This window comes from Xenia sp. Carnegie-2017, unplaced genomic scaffold (genome assembly GCF_021976095.1).
Source record: "Xenia sp. Carnegie-2017 unplaced genomic scaffold, XeniaSp_v1 HiC_scaffold_13, whole genome shotgun sequence".
Classification (NCBI taxonomy): Eukaryota; Metazoa; Cnidaria; class Anthozoa; order Malacalcyonacea; family Xeniidae; genus Xenia; species Xenia sp. Carnegie-2017.
In genome coordinates, this window is record NW_025813436.1 from 1,478,302 (window position 1) to 1,497,824 (window position 19,523).

General features: G+C 35.4%; 1 protein-coding gene across 1 annotated transcript; it reads left to right on the forward strand.

Annotated features, from left to right (window-relative positions):
- The first annotated feature begins 807 nt into the window (after window positions 1–807).
- Window positions 808–4,084, forward strand: LOC124453386. Its single transcript, XM_047004205.1, has 3 exons — window positions 808–2,225; window positions 2,619–2,784; window positions 2,936–4,084. The coding sequence occupies exons 1-3, from the start codon at window positions 809–811 to the stop codon at window positions 3,849–3,851; spliced, it is 2,499 nt and encodes an 832-aa protein (XP_046860161.1). The 5' UTR covers window position 808; the 3' UTR covers window positions 3,852–4,084.
- Window positions 4,085–19,523: the final 15,439 nt, after the last annotated feature.

Genomic DNA, 19,523 nt, shown 5'->3' on the forward strand with positions numbered 1-19,523 from the left:
TTAATATTTCACTAGAGAAGACATGAGACGACTTTTAAAAACGTCGTTATTTTACAGGAGTAGTTATGTAGGATAGTACAAAATGTGTTAACTATGTCCGAAAAAATACGTTCAATTATCCCCAACGCTAAAGTAATTAAAGGTTGTGTCTTCTTACGAGACCAGAGAGTTCGTTGGAGATAGTTGCTTAATTTAATGTACCATTCCAACTTTGTAGTAATTGATTCAAAAAAATGACTCTTAAGCGGTAACTTATGAAGTAAATCGCGTTGTAAAATGACCAATGGCCCGATGCAACTTGATGTTGAGACTAAAATTGGATTGTTTTCTTCAAGCTTCGCTTCGTCAGGATAGTAAAATTCATTCTTGCCATGATAACTTTCATCTGAATACTTTTTACTTTCTCGTAGAACAATTTAAGTCGCTTTTAAATCATATTTAAAAATTTACATTTCACTTGGTAAACAAATACATTGCCAAAAAATATCGCTTGTGCCCAAGGGCAGATATCGTAAAAAGCTGCCCGCTCAGGCCGCCAATCAAATTGCTGGAAATCAAAAAATATCACTTTGGACCGCAAAATAAAAAATAAATGATATTTCTCTGAAATTTACAATGCTGACCTAAAATTTATATGCTGCAATGCCACTCCTGCTTATATTTTTAAATTGAATTATAAAATCAAAAATTTTCAAGGAAAGCTACAAAAATATCGCCATCAAATAAACGTCATGTCAAAGAAATAAAAAATAACGAAAATATGGTCATCATTTTGGTGGATAACATTCAGTTGATAATGCCATTCAAGATGGCGGATTGTACACAATATGAAATTTCTAAAAAATCGTCTTTCCATGATACATTGTGGGCTTTAAAATCAACGAAATACATTTCTTTGCTGCAGAATCACTCCCCAGATATTTACGAGACATTGCTTCGGCAGGATTTACTTGCATTTATTGAAAATTTGAAGAGAAATTTGGAAGAGTTGAAGGACGAACAAGGTTCAAACGGAAAATTAAAATCAGAGAAAAGAGACGAAATCCTTTTGGAATTAAATGTATTAAGAGACGTTTTTACGACCCTCGAATTCAAATTTGTAACTCGCTCGTCAAAAATGGCATTTTTCAAATCGAATTTCGTAAATGAGAACGAGTTATTTCAACTTTTGCTAAACTGTCTTAACTGTGACGATCAGTTCATTGCATTTCAAAGCCATTGTTGTTTAGTGCAACTGGCTAAATGCCTACCAGATGCCTCAGTGTGTAGGGTTATTGATAAGCTGGTCAATTTTGGCATGTCTCGACAAAGGCATCTAGCCTGTAGTTGGTCACTGGTCTACACAGTTGAATTGATTAAAGAAATCTTTTTAGAGTCAGAAAATAGCACGAATGTTTGTGAAAAGAGTTCTCCATCACATGAATCTACCACAAAATATTATATTCCCAATGATAAAAAAGACGTACCCTATGTTTTGTTTTGTCATTGGTTGAAATTGACTGATCATATTTTGGTAAATTTGCTGAAATCTTTGAGTGGTATGCATACAAAATCTTACAAGTTCAAGCAACAGCCTTGTTTTCACAGTTTTCAGCAAATTCTTACCACTCTACTTTCTCTGGGAAAAATACTATTTGCATCATGTGATCCCCTTGCGTCCAACCAAATCTTAGGAATCGAACAACTTGAATCAGATGAGAGAAGTTGTACTTTGGCTGCAGCAGAAGAATCTAAATTTATTGAATGCAAAAAAGAGTCAGCGGAAACAGAGTTTAAAAGCTTGTGTGAGCTTAAAAAATTACCCTCAAGAAGTGTTGACAAAGCTAACAATGGTTTGCAGCTGACAATGTTTATTGATATCATTTCTAAACTCCTTCAAGTCAACCTCAGTGAATGCTCGTTGCATTTCCGACGTACAATTTATCAATTTTTCCTGGAGCTGGCAGGTTCTCTAATGACTGATTATAAAGACATGAACCGTGAAATGTCCGAACAAAGAAATGTGGATGCCAAAGAGTGGATCTGTCATACCATACTCAATAAAAACCCACTTCTACTCACTGGTATACCATTATGTCACGGCAAGTCATATTTTGGTGGTGTTGGAGGTGAATGTATGGCAAGTGCTTGTCATAGCAAACCAGTTTCTGATGAAGTCAGTTCAAGAAAAGCTTTGCTTTTAGTTGTTAAAGTCATTATGGTGTCAAATGTTGTTGATTCAAAGGGTAAGTTCAATTTCAGCAGCACTATCAGATGAACTAGTGTGTTCATCTGAAGGCTGGTCATCACCGCCTTTAACTTGAATCCTCTTTCTTTTATACTTCTGTGGAGAATCTTAGCAAGGATATGTCTGATATATAAATTCGCGTGGATGTGCATGCTTTCCAATTTATTTAATTATCTCTGTTAATTATTTCTCAGCGAAACTCAACAATTACAGAGAATCAGCGTGCAAATAATACAATCCGACGAACAAAACGTAATCTGGGAAAAGTCTCAAGAAAACTCCATCATTAAAGAGAATTAGAGTGTAGAACTAGACAACTAAACTAATTTTGTTACAGCGGCGACTATTCAAATGTATAAAATGACTAACCTTATATTCATTATTATTTAAGCCACGCCACAATCTCATCTTAAATATTGGATGGATTATGTCAAGAATATATCACAACCAAAATCGACGACATTTTGGTTAATCAACTTATTTTCTGGTCAAGATGACGAACTAGTTGAATTACTCTACTGTCTTCTAAAGCTCTACCTGGAGTATAATAATGAAAGGTAGTTATTTTGATATGGTAATATTGGCTCCCAATATTTAAACTTTGAAATGTTTCCACTTCTTCTCCTCCTTTCTCTAATATAACCTATCCTGTTGCTCATGCAGACACATGTCGCTAATATTAGCTCATTTTGCTTGATTTCTTTTCAGCGAAAAGCAGATTATACCTGAAATACGTGATATGTGGAGCCAGCTTAATCCTCACGTGCTTTTCTTGCAATTTATGAAGTCAATTGACTTCGACAATTCATTATTGCTCGATTTTTTGATATCAAACGAGACACATTTTTTGATGTACTTTCACTGTTATCTTCGATACCTGGCCAATGATTGGCAATGTTTTGTCCAATTAGCACTGCTGGAAGACAGAGTAGTTAAAACTATTGATTGTGAAGAAAGTGATGAAGCAAGTGATCATTTGGACGCCCGTAATGATGAACCTATTAACGGTGTCAGCTTTTATAACTTTGCTGCCGATGTTGATGAGAATAGCATAGATATTGAAGCAACTATTGCTGCTGATGATTATGTTGACGACAGTTTTAGTACTGATGATGAAAATAACGAGATTGATTATTGTGGTGTCAATATGGATGACGATAGTGGTGACATCAAAACGTATGAAAATAATGCCCGTATTGAAGATAAAAGTATGAAAGTTTGCATGATTGATCACGTGAACACGAGCGATTTTGAAAGTGCTAATGATAAAAGCAAATGTACCGTCAATAATGATGAAACTCAAGACTGTTTTGTTACTGGTAAAAATAAAGATAATAGAGAAAATATTGATAATAGTCACATAGCTATCAATAAATACATTGAAAATCATGTTCAGGCGAGCAGTATTAAGGACAATGTAATTAATCATAGTAGAGATGTTAGTAATTTTGATCTATCCAGAAAAAGTTCTGTAGACCAGACACTATCATGTTTGATTCGTCTACGTTTTACTATTGATCGTATGACATGTAAAGGAATATTTCCCTATCCTGTTGAAGCTTTGGTTAGAATTATGAAGTACGTAGAAGCTGTGTACGAAAATTTTGAAGAAAATTTATTGTAAGTTTGTTTTTCCTATATTGAAGCATTGTTAGAAGCTAATGTATTATTGAGTCTTTTTATGTTCCAGAGACTGTAACATACTTAACACTTAAAATGCCAAACAGCGTAAACGTATGTTGTAAATTTTTGATATTGATATTTTTTGTTTCGGAGATCACGTTTTAAATCTGTTGTAGATAGTTAATCATCATATTTCTTTCGCGTTTGAATTACAATCAGTTCAATTCAAACCTAGATTGTTTTTGCAAAACGAAACGTATTCCAGTATCCCAGGATGCTTGTTACATGTATATTCCAATTTGGTCGGTCAAATATTTGACTAGCATAATCTCTCAACATTTATAATTTCCGTTTTGAATGAAGTGGAATCAATATACTGAGAAGAAGGTACAGGTACAGTCAGTAGTGAAGTGGAGAAAATTCTGCTGTAATTGATAGAGTAGCTATTAGCTCTGCTGAGAGAATACTGCAGTTTATTTTTGCAATTTAGAGCAATACTAATGATTTGCACCACCTTGAATCGCTTTTAAAATTTACAGAATTTTGCAGATATCCTTTTCAGAAGGCATCAATTTTTATCTTCATTGCCTTTTTCTCCGCCAAACGTGGTAGAATATAAGTGCTTCGTGAACAGATGATCAACTGAACGAGAGTGACCAAAATTAGGCATAGCATCTGAAGTCTTAGGGCCTGTTCATATGAGCCCGGTTAGCGAAACATCTTGCCATACATTTAATATTTACGCCGTGTTAATATTTACGCCGTGTTCATTGAGAAAGCGGGCTGGCCCGGTTGCCGAGATCTCCGCTGTAGGAGACGAGATCATAGTTTGGCGGGATGAAAATTTTCCAAATAAACTCGCTAGTTTGCTTACTGAGATGAAATGATGATTAATTAAAAACATGGTGAACAATGGAGTGGAGCCGGGAATTAAGACAAAATAAACGAATTATACGCTGAAATAATGGCATGATTTAAAGTTTGATTCAATATTTGAAGATAACAGTAGTATTCAAAACAGGGGCGGATCTAGAGTATGTCAAATCCGTCGCGCGACTGATGTTTGAAACTCAAAAATTACCTATTCATATTAGTTAAAAAGTCATTAATTATTCTTACTTTATTATCGCATTTACTTCGTGATAAAAATCCAGCTTTATTTATTATTGAAAACTAATGACAAATAAATGAATATCTCCTTGGTAACCAGATCAGTTGAATTTTAATTGACCTGGAATAACCAACTGATAAGCGGGATGGCTTGACTGGTTCGACATATAAAGGAGTCTATGAACGCCAAAAACGCTTATTTCATTGGTCAATAGCCAGATCAGTGGACGATCTGGAATAATCTCGACCGATAAGCGGGGTGACCGGACCTATAAGGGAGTCCATTTCCATCGTGTAATTGGTTCGTTTAAATTTTTGCCTTACTGTGATTGGTTTGACCTATTTCGACTGATAGCCAACTGAACTAACATAGTCAAGCTCACTGTCTGAATTGAATGTTTGATCGTTTCATAATAATTTTCTAAAGCATGATAGAAACTAAACTACAATCAGATGGAATTTATGGAAATCTTTTACAAATTCATATATTGACACGAATGCTGCTTTCCAAACTGGGAATTTTTTCAAGAGGGCGAAAAATTTATGGATGAATTGTAAATGCTTGGCAAGACGATCTCGCGAGCGACATTTCAGTCATTGATGTTCAAAAGCAAGCCAACATTGTTTTGAGTTTTATCAGCAGAAATTTACATCCAAAATCGTAAGTAAAGGACAACTGAAGTGTATGCATGAATGTAATATATCAAAGTCAATTTATGCGAGTGTGTGATGCGATTTATGTTAATATGGCGTATGGTAAGCAGATTGATGCTTCTAAAATTGTTGTTGCCGAAGGACTTTTAGCTATGATTTCTTTTGTGCTTGGGGAATCGTGACCGTTATATGGCAGCGAAATCCTACATTCATGCAAATATATTTCAATGGACAAAAAATCTGTAGCCATAAGGCGCCATACTATTATTTACTTTATCATAAACAAATGTTTGGGGCTTTTCAGTTTATGATCATTGATCATTCAATCATTGAACAGTTATACTACATATTGTTTAAGATTTGAGAAAACTAAAATTGATTACATGAGAAGCTGTTTACTATAACCTGTGATTTTGAGTCTTCTGATCCATGAAGCTTTTTATTTTGACAATTTGACTGGAATGGTATTAAACCTGAGTATTTCACATACATGAAATGTTGTCTCATGTCACATATTGTCCCCTTTTCTGACTGAACACCTCATGTAGAGATGTAAAGTTGTGTTAATCTACGGCTCATACCAGATTGTTTGCCATAAATTCCAAAGGGCTATTGATGTATGAAAAGCATTTTCTATAAAGTAAAAATGTCTTCCTATGTATGCAGATGAACCTTGAAATTTGGCAAAACAGCAAAGTATTTTTCATGATCACTAGGTAATTTTTCTGATGATCATTATAATTTCTAAACTAAATTATTTCAGATTTACATTTAAACGAGCTTTGATCATATGAAAAGATATTTATCATAACCAGTAAGCATGACACATGGACCAATTTTAACATTCATGTAATTATATAATTAAAGACATGTTGGTTACATTCTGTTTGTATTTGATAATACAATGCTACTAGTGACTGCTATATAGCACACCTTGCAGAATATAATAGTCAAGTGAAATGCCTAATAAACACTTATGGCATTAAGCTGTCCTTAACTGCAAATTTTCACTGTGATAATTTTTGCTTAATCTTTGGCAGAAAAAATTTTAAGTTTTTTCTCAAAAGGTGAATTTGCTAATACTTATGTGGAGATATGTAAAGGGTTACAATAAACTTGCATGGTTTGAAGTTTTGAAGTCTGAGCTTTTCTCAGACTTTTCTATATCTATGAACTGTCACTTGTAGTACCAAATTTCTAACTTAACTCATTACATAGAGGTTTGAATGGGGGTCTCTAGGGGGGTCTATGCCTGACAACTTGGTAGAAATTTTTAAAGGCTATATCTGTTTTTGAATATAGCATTATTGTAAAATATATTTTACGTTCCTAGACATGCTAATCAGCCATATATTTGGCATAATAATGAGCCTAAATAATTGGCAAAACATTCAAGTACTGTTCACTTCATATTTTTTTTTTTTTGAAAAAAACGTAACCAAAATGTGTTGTATTTACACAAAAACGATGCCCACAAAATACATTTTGTATTGCTCTAAATAGCTGAAAATGGCATTTTCAAGGCTCTGAAATTCAAAATTTCTCAGGAGAGATAGCCTCAGACCCCCCCAGGTGCGGAGCGCCTCCGACGTTTTATGACTGATGTTTGAAAAATCCTAGATCCGCCCCTGATTCAAAACAAAATCAAGGTATATAAACGGCATAAACTCATAAAATACTAAAAATTCCGGTCTATGATGCGCCATGTCAATTTAAACTTGCAGAAATTGGGTAAGTGCTGTTTTTGCTATTTCGTCTCGGTAGATGGGATTGAATTTCTCATATAGTAGTAGTAGTTTCGTATGGTCACACCTCCATGTGTGTCTCATCAAGCCAGCTTGCGAAGTTATCATCTGCTTTGTGCACTGTTGCGTAGCCGCCTTCAATGCGTGTGAACGGACATTGCAGGATGATATGTCCATATTCTGGTTGGTGGCGCTACATGATGGGCAAGTTGGCGAGTCTTTGTAGCCCCATCGGTATAGGTTGTTAGCTGTTCTGCCCTGTTTCGATCTTATTCGGTTACAAGTGCTCCATTGTTTACGAGTTAGCTTCTTGAAACCAGGAAGAGGGACATTTGTGGGATCTTTAATTAGATCAGCACCCCTTGGTTTATTTTCATACCATTGTTCTTTCCATGCATTGTTGAGGTCAAACGATTCAATCTTGGAGTTATAAAAAGGTTTTCGTGATTTAAGTCTCGAAGTAGTTGGGGCAGACTGGATAATAGTTTTTAGTGGAGTGTCAATTAGTGTATTTTCAATGCGATGATGTTGTTTCTGTGTTGCTTCCTGTCTGCGTATGTTAGGTGGAGCTATAGCACTCATTACAGGTAGCCAAGAGGTTGGGGTTGATTTCAATGTCCCGGAAATTGTTCGCATTGTGTCATTTAGCAATACATATAGCTTATTGACGTGTTTAGAGCGAGACCAAACTGGAGCACAATATTCTGCAACACTGTATGATAGGGCAAGAGATGATGTCCTAAGTACCGTTGGAGTGGCCCCCCACGATGTTCCTGCCAGTTTTTTAATTATGCCATTTCGTTTTCGCAGTTTTGTGGCAGTGTTTTCAATGTGCTGTTTGTATGTTAGCGAGCGATCTAAAGTCACACCCAGGTATTTTGGAGATGAGTCATATGGTAATTTTGAGTTGCCTACACGTATTGCAAGTTGTAGATTTGCCTTGTAATTGTCCAAGTGGAAGAGGGTGCTTACAGTTTTTGTTGTGTTCATATTTAGGTACCACTTGTTGAAAAAGATTTGTAGTTTTGTTGTATCATGGCTGAGGGTTTCTTGAATTTGTTTAATATCGCTAGATTGGTGTGATAGTACGAAGTCATCAGCGTAGTCAAGTTTGAGAGAGGTGGTCTGTGGTAAGTCACTGATATAGATGTTGAACAAAGTTGGTGCTAGGACTGAACCTTGGGGAACACCGTTTTTTATAGTTCTCTTTTTGCTTATTTCGTCACCCAAACATACATGATAAATTCTTGATCCAGACATTTTATTCAAAAGCTTTAGTGTTTTCTTACAAGGGATACATTTGGCTAACTTATACATCAAACCGTTGTGCCATACCGTGTCGTAAGCCGCAGATAGATCAATAAATAGCTCCAGTTTTCTGTTTTCTTTCATATCCCATTTCGATGTATGTCGTTAAGGCCAGAACTTGTTCAGTGGCATCTCTACCTGGTCGAAAGCCTGCTTGTTCTATTGGGATATAGGGGTCGAGTTGGGGTGCTATTCTGGTCAGTAGTATTCTCTCTAGAAGTTTAAAAAAACAACACAACAGAGAAATTGGGCGATAACTTGATGGATCGTTTGAGGGTTTTCCAGGTTTGAGGATGGCAAGTATTTTAGCTTCTCTCAAGGTCTGTGGGTATTCTGATTTGTCAATAACATCCGAGAGAGATAATGCAAGCCAGTTGATCGCCTTGTGGCCTAAATGTTTGATCATGTCTGGATAGATACCATCTATTCCGGCTGCCTTGCCAGCTTTCATTTGTTTAATTGCAGTGTCAACTTCTTGCTTACTAACTGGCATTGAAGAAAAGCTGTCATCCGGGCTTGATTTGTATAAGCGTTGGTATTCATGTCTGATTTCTTTTTCGAATTTATGGATTGGTTTATGGGTGCTACGCTGTTTTATTTGTTTTGCGATATCTTCAACGTTAATCGGTGCCTCCTGTGTTGTTTGCGGGCGTTTATCTGGGTCAAGTTTTTTCAAGAGGTTCCATGCCTTTCTGCTTGAGTGGCAGAAGTCCGTGTTTTCTACTGTTTCCTGCCATTTCTTGCAACGTCCTTTTTGTAGAGATTTTAGCAGTTCCTCAGCTATGCTTTGGTCCTGTGTTTCTTCATATCTTTTAAGAAGAGTTTGACTTTCTTCTGTCCAGCAAGGGATGTAAGTAGATCGCTGGCCTCTTGGAATAAATTTTCTGGCACTACGTAGAATGAGTTTGGTGAAGCGGGGGATGTTTTCCTGTACGGGTTGTATTCTTGGGCATGTTCTCTCTATGGACTTAGTGAAATCATTCCAATTTGCTTTTTGGAAATTCCATCTAGGTTTAGGGAGAGATGGTGTGATGGGAATATTTAGACCTATTGTGATAAGAAGAGGTCTGTGTTGGCTTTTGGGGAATGAACCGAGGACTTGACGAGAGGAATAGAGTGGTATGTCATTGTTATCCTTGGATACGAATGTTAGGTCAGTAGAGTATTCTCTTTTCCATCTTGCAGAGAAGAAAGTGCCCTTTTCTCGCGGATCAAACAATAGATGCATATTATTTTGTGATGTCCATGTGCTGATGTCTTCACCAGCTGTATTGTTCGTTCTGTAACCCCAGTCTGAATGATGACTGTTGAAATCACCTGTGATATCTGTAGGGTGACTGATGTGTGGTAGAGGTGGTGATGGCCAGTTCTCATTCGGTGGTTTATAGATGTTAATTAGAGTAGTTCCGCCATAGTGGACAATAGTACGATGGACATTATTTTCAGTTGGAACAGATTGTATCACTGAGGATAATTGGGGATGTTTTGAAAAAACCATTGTGCCATATTTTTCATGGAAGATGGCGTCAACAACCGAGTAATTTGTGATAGTGTATCTCGATGATGGACTGTTCTTTACAACATGGGTCTCTTGTAGAAAGAGAATATCAACTTTGTTATCATGAAGAAGTTTTGATAAGTATTCACATTTGGCCATAGACAATCCTTCGACATTTAAGGACAGTAAGTTCACTGTTGGGCCAATGTTGAGATGGGAGCCAGCTTGGCTCAATGAGCGGACCTTTTTTTTTTCCTGGGCGACGTCCGAGCCAGTATGGTTTTCTCTATTTGGACTAGTCATGAGTTTGGAGGTGTGGTTCCGGGAGTTCGACATCGAAGTTCGGAGACCGGGTTTGGATCATTCTTAGTTTTCCTTCAGTAAAGTACTTAAGCCCCTGCACGACGGCTACGTGATGATCCAGGCGCAGGGGAATTTCTCATATGAAAGCGAGGTAATAATTGGCTCGCTCAGTGGGACGTATCGTTAACTGGGCTCATAAGAACAGGCCCTTAGAAAGATCTCCAAAGTCTGGGCTGTACACATGGACAAAAAAATTGCTAAGACGATGGGTGCCCCGCAAAAGGGGAAACAACATAGAGTAAGAGAACATCATGAAAAACTGACTTTATGACGTTTATGGTTCTAATAATCTGCTCGTGCATAAAATATTTCTGGTCAGTAATTTCGCAAATACAGTAGAACACTAAAGCTACAACAACATGAAAAAACATTTGCTGTTATCGAGGGCAAATAAAAAAATTATGTGAAAAAAGTGAGGTCATTATACTCTCGAGCGGCAATTCCCAAGTTAGGTGATTTTATGCATTTTAACATAACAAGATGCTTGCTGAACATTTAGTGTAGCTATGGAAGAGCTTTGCAATGTTTTTACCATAGGAATTTTTGATGCCAAAAGTTTGATATTGTTTTTGAAATCAATTTTAAGTGAGTCGAGAGATGGAAATATATGGATTTTTACAATGTCGAAGAAACGAAGCAGGCCGTGAATCAATGTGCTCAAAAACACAACCTTTCCTGCACACCTCACACAACAAATAATTACTTTCATAATGTTAGAGAATGATGCAGAAGCGAATAATCAACGTGGTCCCAAAAGCGATAAGTGAGCACAATAAGCCGAAATTTACGTTTTGTTCACGATGACGTCATCAATACTAAAACATTGGCAAATTCAAAAAATTCTCTGTACAATTAGATAGACTAGTGTGAGATAAGTAAAAAAGTACATTACACCATTTACTTCAGTCACTCTTTTATGAAGCATCAACGAATGTTTTCTACATAATGCTGAGCAAGCATTTTAAGGTCTTGTCTTATGCCATAACGTTTTAAATTTTTCTTAGTAAAATAATTTTGAACGAATCAAATCTGAGTAAGTGTTTAATTAAGAATTGCATTCACCAATTGTATAGACGAAAAGAAGAACTCGGCAAAAAAGAATTGTGTAAAAACAGCAAACAGAAAAAACCTAGGTGGATGATTTCTTGTTCATAATGAGAAAAAGAGTGGACAATTTGAATCCATAACATATAAAATGCTTCATATTTATTGCAATCAAATACTCAGTCCAGCATGATTCTTTCAAAATTATTTCATTAATTATATATGTCATTAAAGAAAGGCGACAGGGATCAAAAATCTGGTGTTCTAAGGATTTGTTTTGAGATTTAGATGACAGCCGATAAAACGGGCGAGTCGTCAGGTCTGTCTGTAGTACAAGACAAAACCTTAATATGCTGAGTCAGTACCATGGTAAAAACATTTGTTGATGGTCAATAAGAGAGTGACTGTAAATAAACGGTGTAATATACATTTTTACTTATCTCATAGTAGATTTTTTAAATTTGCAAATTTTTTGGTTTTGATAATTATTGATGACGTCATAGTGAGTATTACGTACATTTCACGTGGGACCACATTGATTACTTGCTTTTGCATTAATCTCTATAAAACTAAAAAAGAAATTATTAGTTGTGAGTGGTGTGCAGCGAAAATCGTTTTTCGAGCACATTTTTACCGTCTGGTCTACGGTCTGTTTTATTTGTCGTTTGGAGTGACTGCATGAGACGATTTGTCGATATTGTGTGTGTCCTTTTATTGGTTGTAATTTATGATTGATCTGATTTTGCTTATTTTGCGTGGTATTACTTCACTCTCTTTGTCAATTTTGTTTTGGTTTGATCTCCACGTGCGTCGGAAAGGTGAACCGTTTTTATATTAATGCTGTCTGAAAATTGCATCTGCATGAAACTCATAGTAGCCAGACCATGAGTGGGCAGCACACTCATTGCTAAGACGATGGGTGAGCAGAAAAGAGTGGGCAGCACACAAATTTGTTCCGAATTTACTCGCAGGAACTTATTCGAAAGTACAGAGTCGATTTAAAATACAGTTGTATCAAAACGTATATCATTCTGTAAATTAAACAATACAATTCAAGAATTCACAAGCAACCGCTTACTGCAATGCGTAAAGGTTTATTTTGAACAGTTGTTATGAAAGTAAAAAAAATTTATCGTAGGAAATAAACGTTTGAAATTTGCCGCCAGTAAGTGAAATACACACTCCAGGCCTGAACAAGACATTCTGACAAAACAAATTTTCATCGAGAATTTGTAAGCATAATCTTTTCTGTTTTAACTTCATATACAATTTTGCTTGCATGTTTGGGGTAAGTAAATGTTAAGAAAAATGTTCCGGTAGGCTAGATATTTAATACACTTATAAAAACAACAATAAGAAACATAATATGCAAATTACAATAGCTTTCACTAAAATGACAATTTTTGAAATTAAAAATGTTTTTGCCTTTTTGTGCTTGAGGGTGCCCATACTTCCTGTGGCCTGGTCTGCTGTAATTTCAGCATTACATTCCCAAAAGAAAATATATGAAAACAGTAGTGAACCAAATCAATTGATAAAAGTATGCATAATGTTTTTTTCAAAATTTGCAACATGACATACTTGCCAAACATTGATGACGTTTGTGCTCACGCAGGCTGCACATGACATTTTACAACAATATATGCTTAAAAAGTGTAGTATAATAGCAATTTTACCAATGATAAATAAGTATTAGAAAAACATGCTACATAATGCATATATTTATTTTTTATTTAGCGGTCCAATGCGATATTTTTTTGATTTCCAGCAATTTGATTGGCTGCCTGAGCGGGCAGCTTTTTATGAGAAAAAAACACCGTTTTTAGATAACAGCGCGCGTTTTTCGTGCTTAATAGTTTTACGCAACAATTTTGTTAAAATACTAAAATACACAAAACAGTAAGGATAAAAAAGGCAATGATAAAAATTTGCTAACGAAACCATATATACTTGTCAACATGTCACCAACACAGCTTGCATTTTAGGCCTACCGTGGTCAAGGCAAATGCACATGTTAGTGGTCTTCTTAACTGTGCTTCGCAAAAAAAATCAGAGATAATGCAGATAAACTAAAAAAATAATGCAAAGAAAAACTCAAATCAATATTTAGCAAATTATTAGCTATTAAAGTTCAGAGAGCATTAAGAACAACTTACTTGTTTGACGATGCATAATTCAAGAAAGCCAATGACTTTGTCATCTGATTTAATGGTTATTAAGGTTAGGCTTGCATACTAAATGGAATGCTCTTTGGTATAAAGCCAACCCAGATATAATGTTAAATTATTATCTCTGGTAACTGGCAAAATATGGGACAACAACCTCAAAAGCACATATATGTGCCCTGTAAACCCATGTAGCATTAGCCAACCAAAGACACTACGTTTTTGATATGGCATCAATAATGGGACAACAACCTCGAAAGCACAAATATGTGCAAAGTAACGCCCATTCAACAATTACATGTAAATATAATGACAATGCATACGTACTTCACTCTTGGAAAGTTACCGTCATAAGAATTTAGCATTCTCATCACACATTTCTCAGTCTTACGGCATATCTGGAGAACATCGTCTGTTGGTATTTTAAGGCCACCGTGGCTTTCCACTCTACAAAAAGATCGAGAGCCTTATCTTTTGATGTATACAGAGCAGCAATACATGTTTCACATCTTATCTTTCTTGCAATCATTCTTACAACATAACCTGCAATGTAAGATATAGCTGCTTTCTTATACTAAGACAAAACAATGAAGTTAGGTACGTCACAATAGTCACGATCGTTTTCAACTGGTTGACGCAACTCCATGTCAAATCTTCTTGAAGTTGTCATGTCTAAAATATCTGCCAATAAATCATTTGTTTTACAACGGTCATTAACTCTAGTCAAAATTTCAGTATTATCCTGAACAATGCACACTGTAAAAAATGATTGGTTAAAATAATCATATGATTGGTTAAAGTAACCACAAATATATTGGTTAAAGTGGTCAAATGCATCTGAGGTAACCAATTTTTATGGTTATTTTAGCCGATCAATTTTTACAGTGCAGTTACTATGACCTCCTTTAATGTTATGTTACTATAACAATCATTAACTGCTTGTCTTTGCTGATTTGAACTGAATTGACGTTGGGCTGTTATTCCAACCGTCAGCTGCTCGTACTGCTGAAAAGAAAAGCTCTAAATGATCTTGGCTCGTCTTATATGTTAACAGATACCTGCATGAGAACAGGATTTTCACAATCAACAAAATCCTCTGCCAATCCCTTCACAGCATCAATACACATTAGGAAACTTTAAATAAGAGCTTTGAAATGTTTTTTTATCAAATTTTTGAAATGAATTTTTCTATTTGAATGGTGGTTTCATAATGTTTTAGAAAGCAATTTTAAGTCTGTCTAGTAATGGAAATATATATGCTTTTACGATGTCGATGAAATGAAGGTGTTGTTTAGTTCGTTATTAGAGTTACTGCTTGAGACCACGATTTCGCTTGAGTTCCTTATTGATTAAAATTTATGTTGGCTCTGATTTTACTGAGCATGGTAGTACTTTACTCTCTTTGAAATATTTAGATTTTATTGATCTTCGCAAACGTCGGCCTGAAAATTGCATCTGCATGAAACTCATAGACTCATAACAGCAAGAAACTCACACAAAGCAAGTGTTTAATGAAAATTATGAGTTTTGACGAAAATTTGCAAACATTATTTTGACTTGATATACATAGTTATACCAGCATTTCTGGTGCAAGGTAATGTTTTTTTCTATAAAAATTTTCGAATTGGAAAAAGCGTACGCGGTAAGAGATCTGAGCACAAGACACTAAAAAGCACAGAGAGGTTTTCAGCCAACTCTCTGCCTGTATGACGAAGCAGTTTTAGACACTCAAACTTTCTGATTATTTTAAGTTTGGTAACTGTGGACTTATCAGGTAATGGAGATGACAAATGACAAATAAAAAAGCTCTATTAGCAATCTTAATTATCACCATGCTGCGTACTCTACAAATAACTTGGCAATATTTGTGTCATTTTTAGTGAAGTAGTGTAAATTGCCTGTTATATAACAATTAATTTCCTAAGAGAAAAATAGTACCAAAATTTCGACTCAAGTAGACACAATCAGCTAACTGACGACAGCTTCAACCTCACAAAATTAATACTTTTTGCACGCTATAGGATGTATAAGCACAATAGCTACAAAATTTTCAAGATAATCCCCAGCAAAAATAATACGCATCAACATAGATACTTTTTTAAAAGCATTTGGCGCAGGATGTCCATCTTCCAAAAAGCCTGTTACGTTACAAGAGACATATACAAATTTTCTATACTGAAACTGTTATATAACTAAGCGCTAAGGCAGGGGCGGATCTAGAGTATGTCAAATCCGTCCCGCGACTGATGTTTGAAACTCAAAAATTACCTATTCATATTAGTTAAAAATTCATTAATTATTCTTACTTTATTATTCATTAATTATTATTACATTTACTTCGTGATAAAAATCCAGCTTTATTTATTATTAAAAACTAATGACTAATCCAATGAATATCTCCTTGGTAACCAGATCAGTTGAATTTTATTTGACCTGGAATAACCGACTGATAAGCGGGGAGGCTTGACTGGTTCGACCATTGAGTTCTATAATAACTGGAGGGGAAACGTCAACAAAATTAGTATAAATTATTAGCGCGCGGCCGCGTGGTCAAAAACATGGCGGATTTTGGTGGTCAAAGTCAGCGGAGAGACGCGGGCTCATGAAATAAAATTTTTGTCGCCCACCCTGATTTGACCACCACGATTGCGAGTATAGAAAATATCAAAACTATTTATTTTCCTAACATAAACACTTTTTTAAAACTTTATTTATTAAACTGCCAACTTTTGTGGTTTGCGGATGCTGAAATAGCGACAGAAAAGGGAACATTTCTTGACTCCGGTAAGTAGCACAGTATTAGTTTTACTATTTTGTTTTTAACACGATACTTGAAGAGTGTTTCTACTACTAAGTTTTAATTTAAAGTTATTTTGGTCCAGTCTTGTTTGTTCTTCACTTAATCGCTCGTCAGACGTGGCGAAGCTGTCAATTTTCATCGATTTTTGCATCCATCTTGTATCATGATCAAGGCATCAAGCTAAACTCTCCTGATTTGTATTGAGTTTACCTCCCAAAAATGGGGCATAATTTGTTCATGTTTTTTTTTTTTGAAAAGATGAAGGGAAATTTTACAACAGAGTTGTGTTGAAATGAATGCAGTGCCATGCAAAATTAATGAGAACTATGGTATATGTTGTATAATAAAAATAACTATTAAACTGCTTGCCTGCTCAATTTGACTGACTGTATAGTGTAGACAATTATAATGGGATTGGAAAGTTGATTTATGCAAACAATTTTAAAGTACTACTTAGCGTTTCTGTAAATGAAGTATTTATTGCTATAATAAACAGGTTACTACTTCAAAACCAAGATAAAAGTAGTGTGTTGTACAATAGTTGTTGTTTGAGCAAAACAGAAGAGTAGTAGTGCTCGAAGGGGTTAGCATTTTTGAAAAATTATATCTTGTTCATGACATATATTACACAACTCCAAAAAACTGTAAGTAATGCACAATAATATCTATAGAACTTGATAAATTTCTTCACCTACACTGTCAAATAACTATTTTGCCTTCATGCAGCAATAGACAGTGTTTTTGTCAGAGAAACCAATGCACTTTAGTTTCCAAGTTTGTAATTTCAATGGAAAATTAATGTAGTTCTGTTCAGTAATAGATCCAAGATTCTGCCAAGCAGTTTACAAAATACAAATTACCAAGCAACAGTGTCATGGTGTTTTGAATTTTTTTCCTTTTTGTAGCTCTTCTAGTTCAACATACTTTCTTTATGAGTTTTCAGTAGATTTATCAGGTAATGACAATACACTTATGATACTTATCCATGGTAAACTCTCAGTTGACTTATGTCGTAGGACTAAAGCAAACATTTTCCCGCTTCCTTAGGAGCATTTTTACACAGATTTATCGATTTGAAGCAAGAAAAATAGGTGCACCAAACTGTTTACAAACAGTCAAACACACAAAGCATGAAATAATGTATAAGTTTGACGAGATTGACAGGTCTAGTAAAGAATGCCGTTTGATTTTCACTTTTAAAAGGCTAAAATGTCATAAAATAACGTAAATGTTACATCCAAAATATTCGTTTCTCTACCGTCGATCTTCTTTATTTTGATGCGTGTCTGTACTGTGTTTTTCACGCAATGCTGAAGCATTATTTTCACATGATATGCTGTCGGTATCGTAACTGTTTTTTTCTCACTTGTTTTCGTTCATACAAACAGTATTAGAAATCAGGAGGGAGTGAATATTGAAAAAAATTTTTAAAGTGGAAGTTTTGACCACCAAAATCCGCCATTACCGCCATGTTTTTGACCACGGGGTCCACGGGGTCCATATATTTGGCATAATGAGCCTAAATATTTGGCAAAACATTCAAGTATTGTTCACTTCATTTTTTTTTTGAAAAAAACGTAACCAAAATGTGTTGTATTTACGCAAAAACGATGCCCACAAAATACATTTTGTAATGCTCTAAAACGCTGAAAATGGCATTTTTAAGGCTCTGAAATTCAAAATTTCTCAGGAGATACACTCAGACCCCCCCAGGTGCGGAGCGCCTCCGACGTTTTATGACTGATGTTTGAAAAATCCTAGATCCGCCCCTGCGCTAAGGATAACTTTCTTTAATTCTTTTGTTCTGCCCCTTTTTGACTACGGCGATATAATATGGGGAGGCCGGGGCAACACTACACTTATGACAGAGCTACAGATCCTTCACAATAAGGCTGCGCGAATCATTTTAGATATTCCCCCTACTGCTTCCGCGAGCGATGCACTTTCAAGGCTCCATTGGAAACCTCTAGAAAGGCGGAGAGCCGAACATCGTGCTATTTTCATGTTTAAGGTAGTTAATAACCTTTTTATGCACACTTTTCACTGCTGTTTTAACAGTAACTATCATAACTATAATACACGATCAAAGCGAAATATCCGCAAATCATTCGCACACAGAAAATGGGGGCACTGGATAATAATAAATTTTGCAGCGGACGTTTGGAATGCCTTACCCCTTTCCTTAAGAGATGTGCCCACCTTAAGCCAATTTAAGCGTGGTATCAAAAAAGCACTATTTTAATTAGTTTCGTTTTTAGCATGTTAATTTTCAAATGATGAAGTTTTATCTTCATATTTTTCGATTTGTATTCTTTTTCTTTTCATTTTTAAGTAGTTATATTATATTTAGTTACTTTTTAGAGGACCCCTCTGTAAACCACTTTTTAATGATGTTGGCATCCTCAATAAAGATTAGCTATTATTATTATTATTAAACCATTGCGCGAGAACAATTCAAGAATGTTAAAATTTCAAGATAGATTTCAAAATAGCAAATACCATGGTGAATGGTGATAATAACAATGTAATAGTTCTTAAAAGAACTGTTTTAACCAAAACACTAACCAAACAATTCATAGGAACCGTTATTTACAGCTAGAAAGAGACACTATGCATTTCGGCAGACTACTCGTCAGGTGTCAACGTCTGCTAAATGAGAACCTCAAAACCATGCTATATTTATAACGTTACTAAAGGTCTATGTCATCCCTATTTTTAGAGATGACACTTAAAACAGAGACAGATTAAACACGTAATCCTTTTGTCAGCAAAGGACAGGATTAGTCAATTTAATTAATACCGACTCCATGACGCGTAGCTGGAATAACGAGCGACATTTTTTAATAATTCTGAAGTTTTCATCAGAATAAGCATTGGCACAGCGAGTATTGCTCAAAAGATATTTTCCAATCGCTGAATCACATAGAATCGGATTTTCACTTTTACACACGTTTTGGTAGTTGTCGTAAAGGAACAGTTTTTCCTG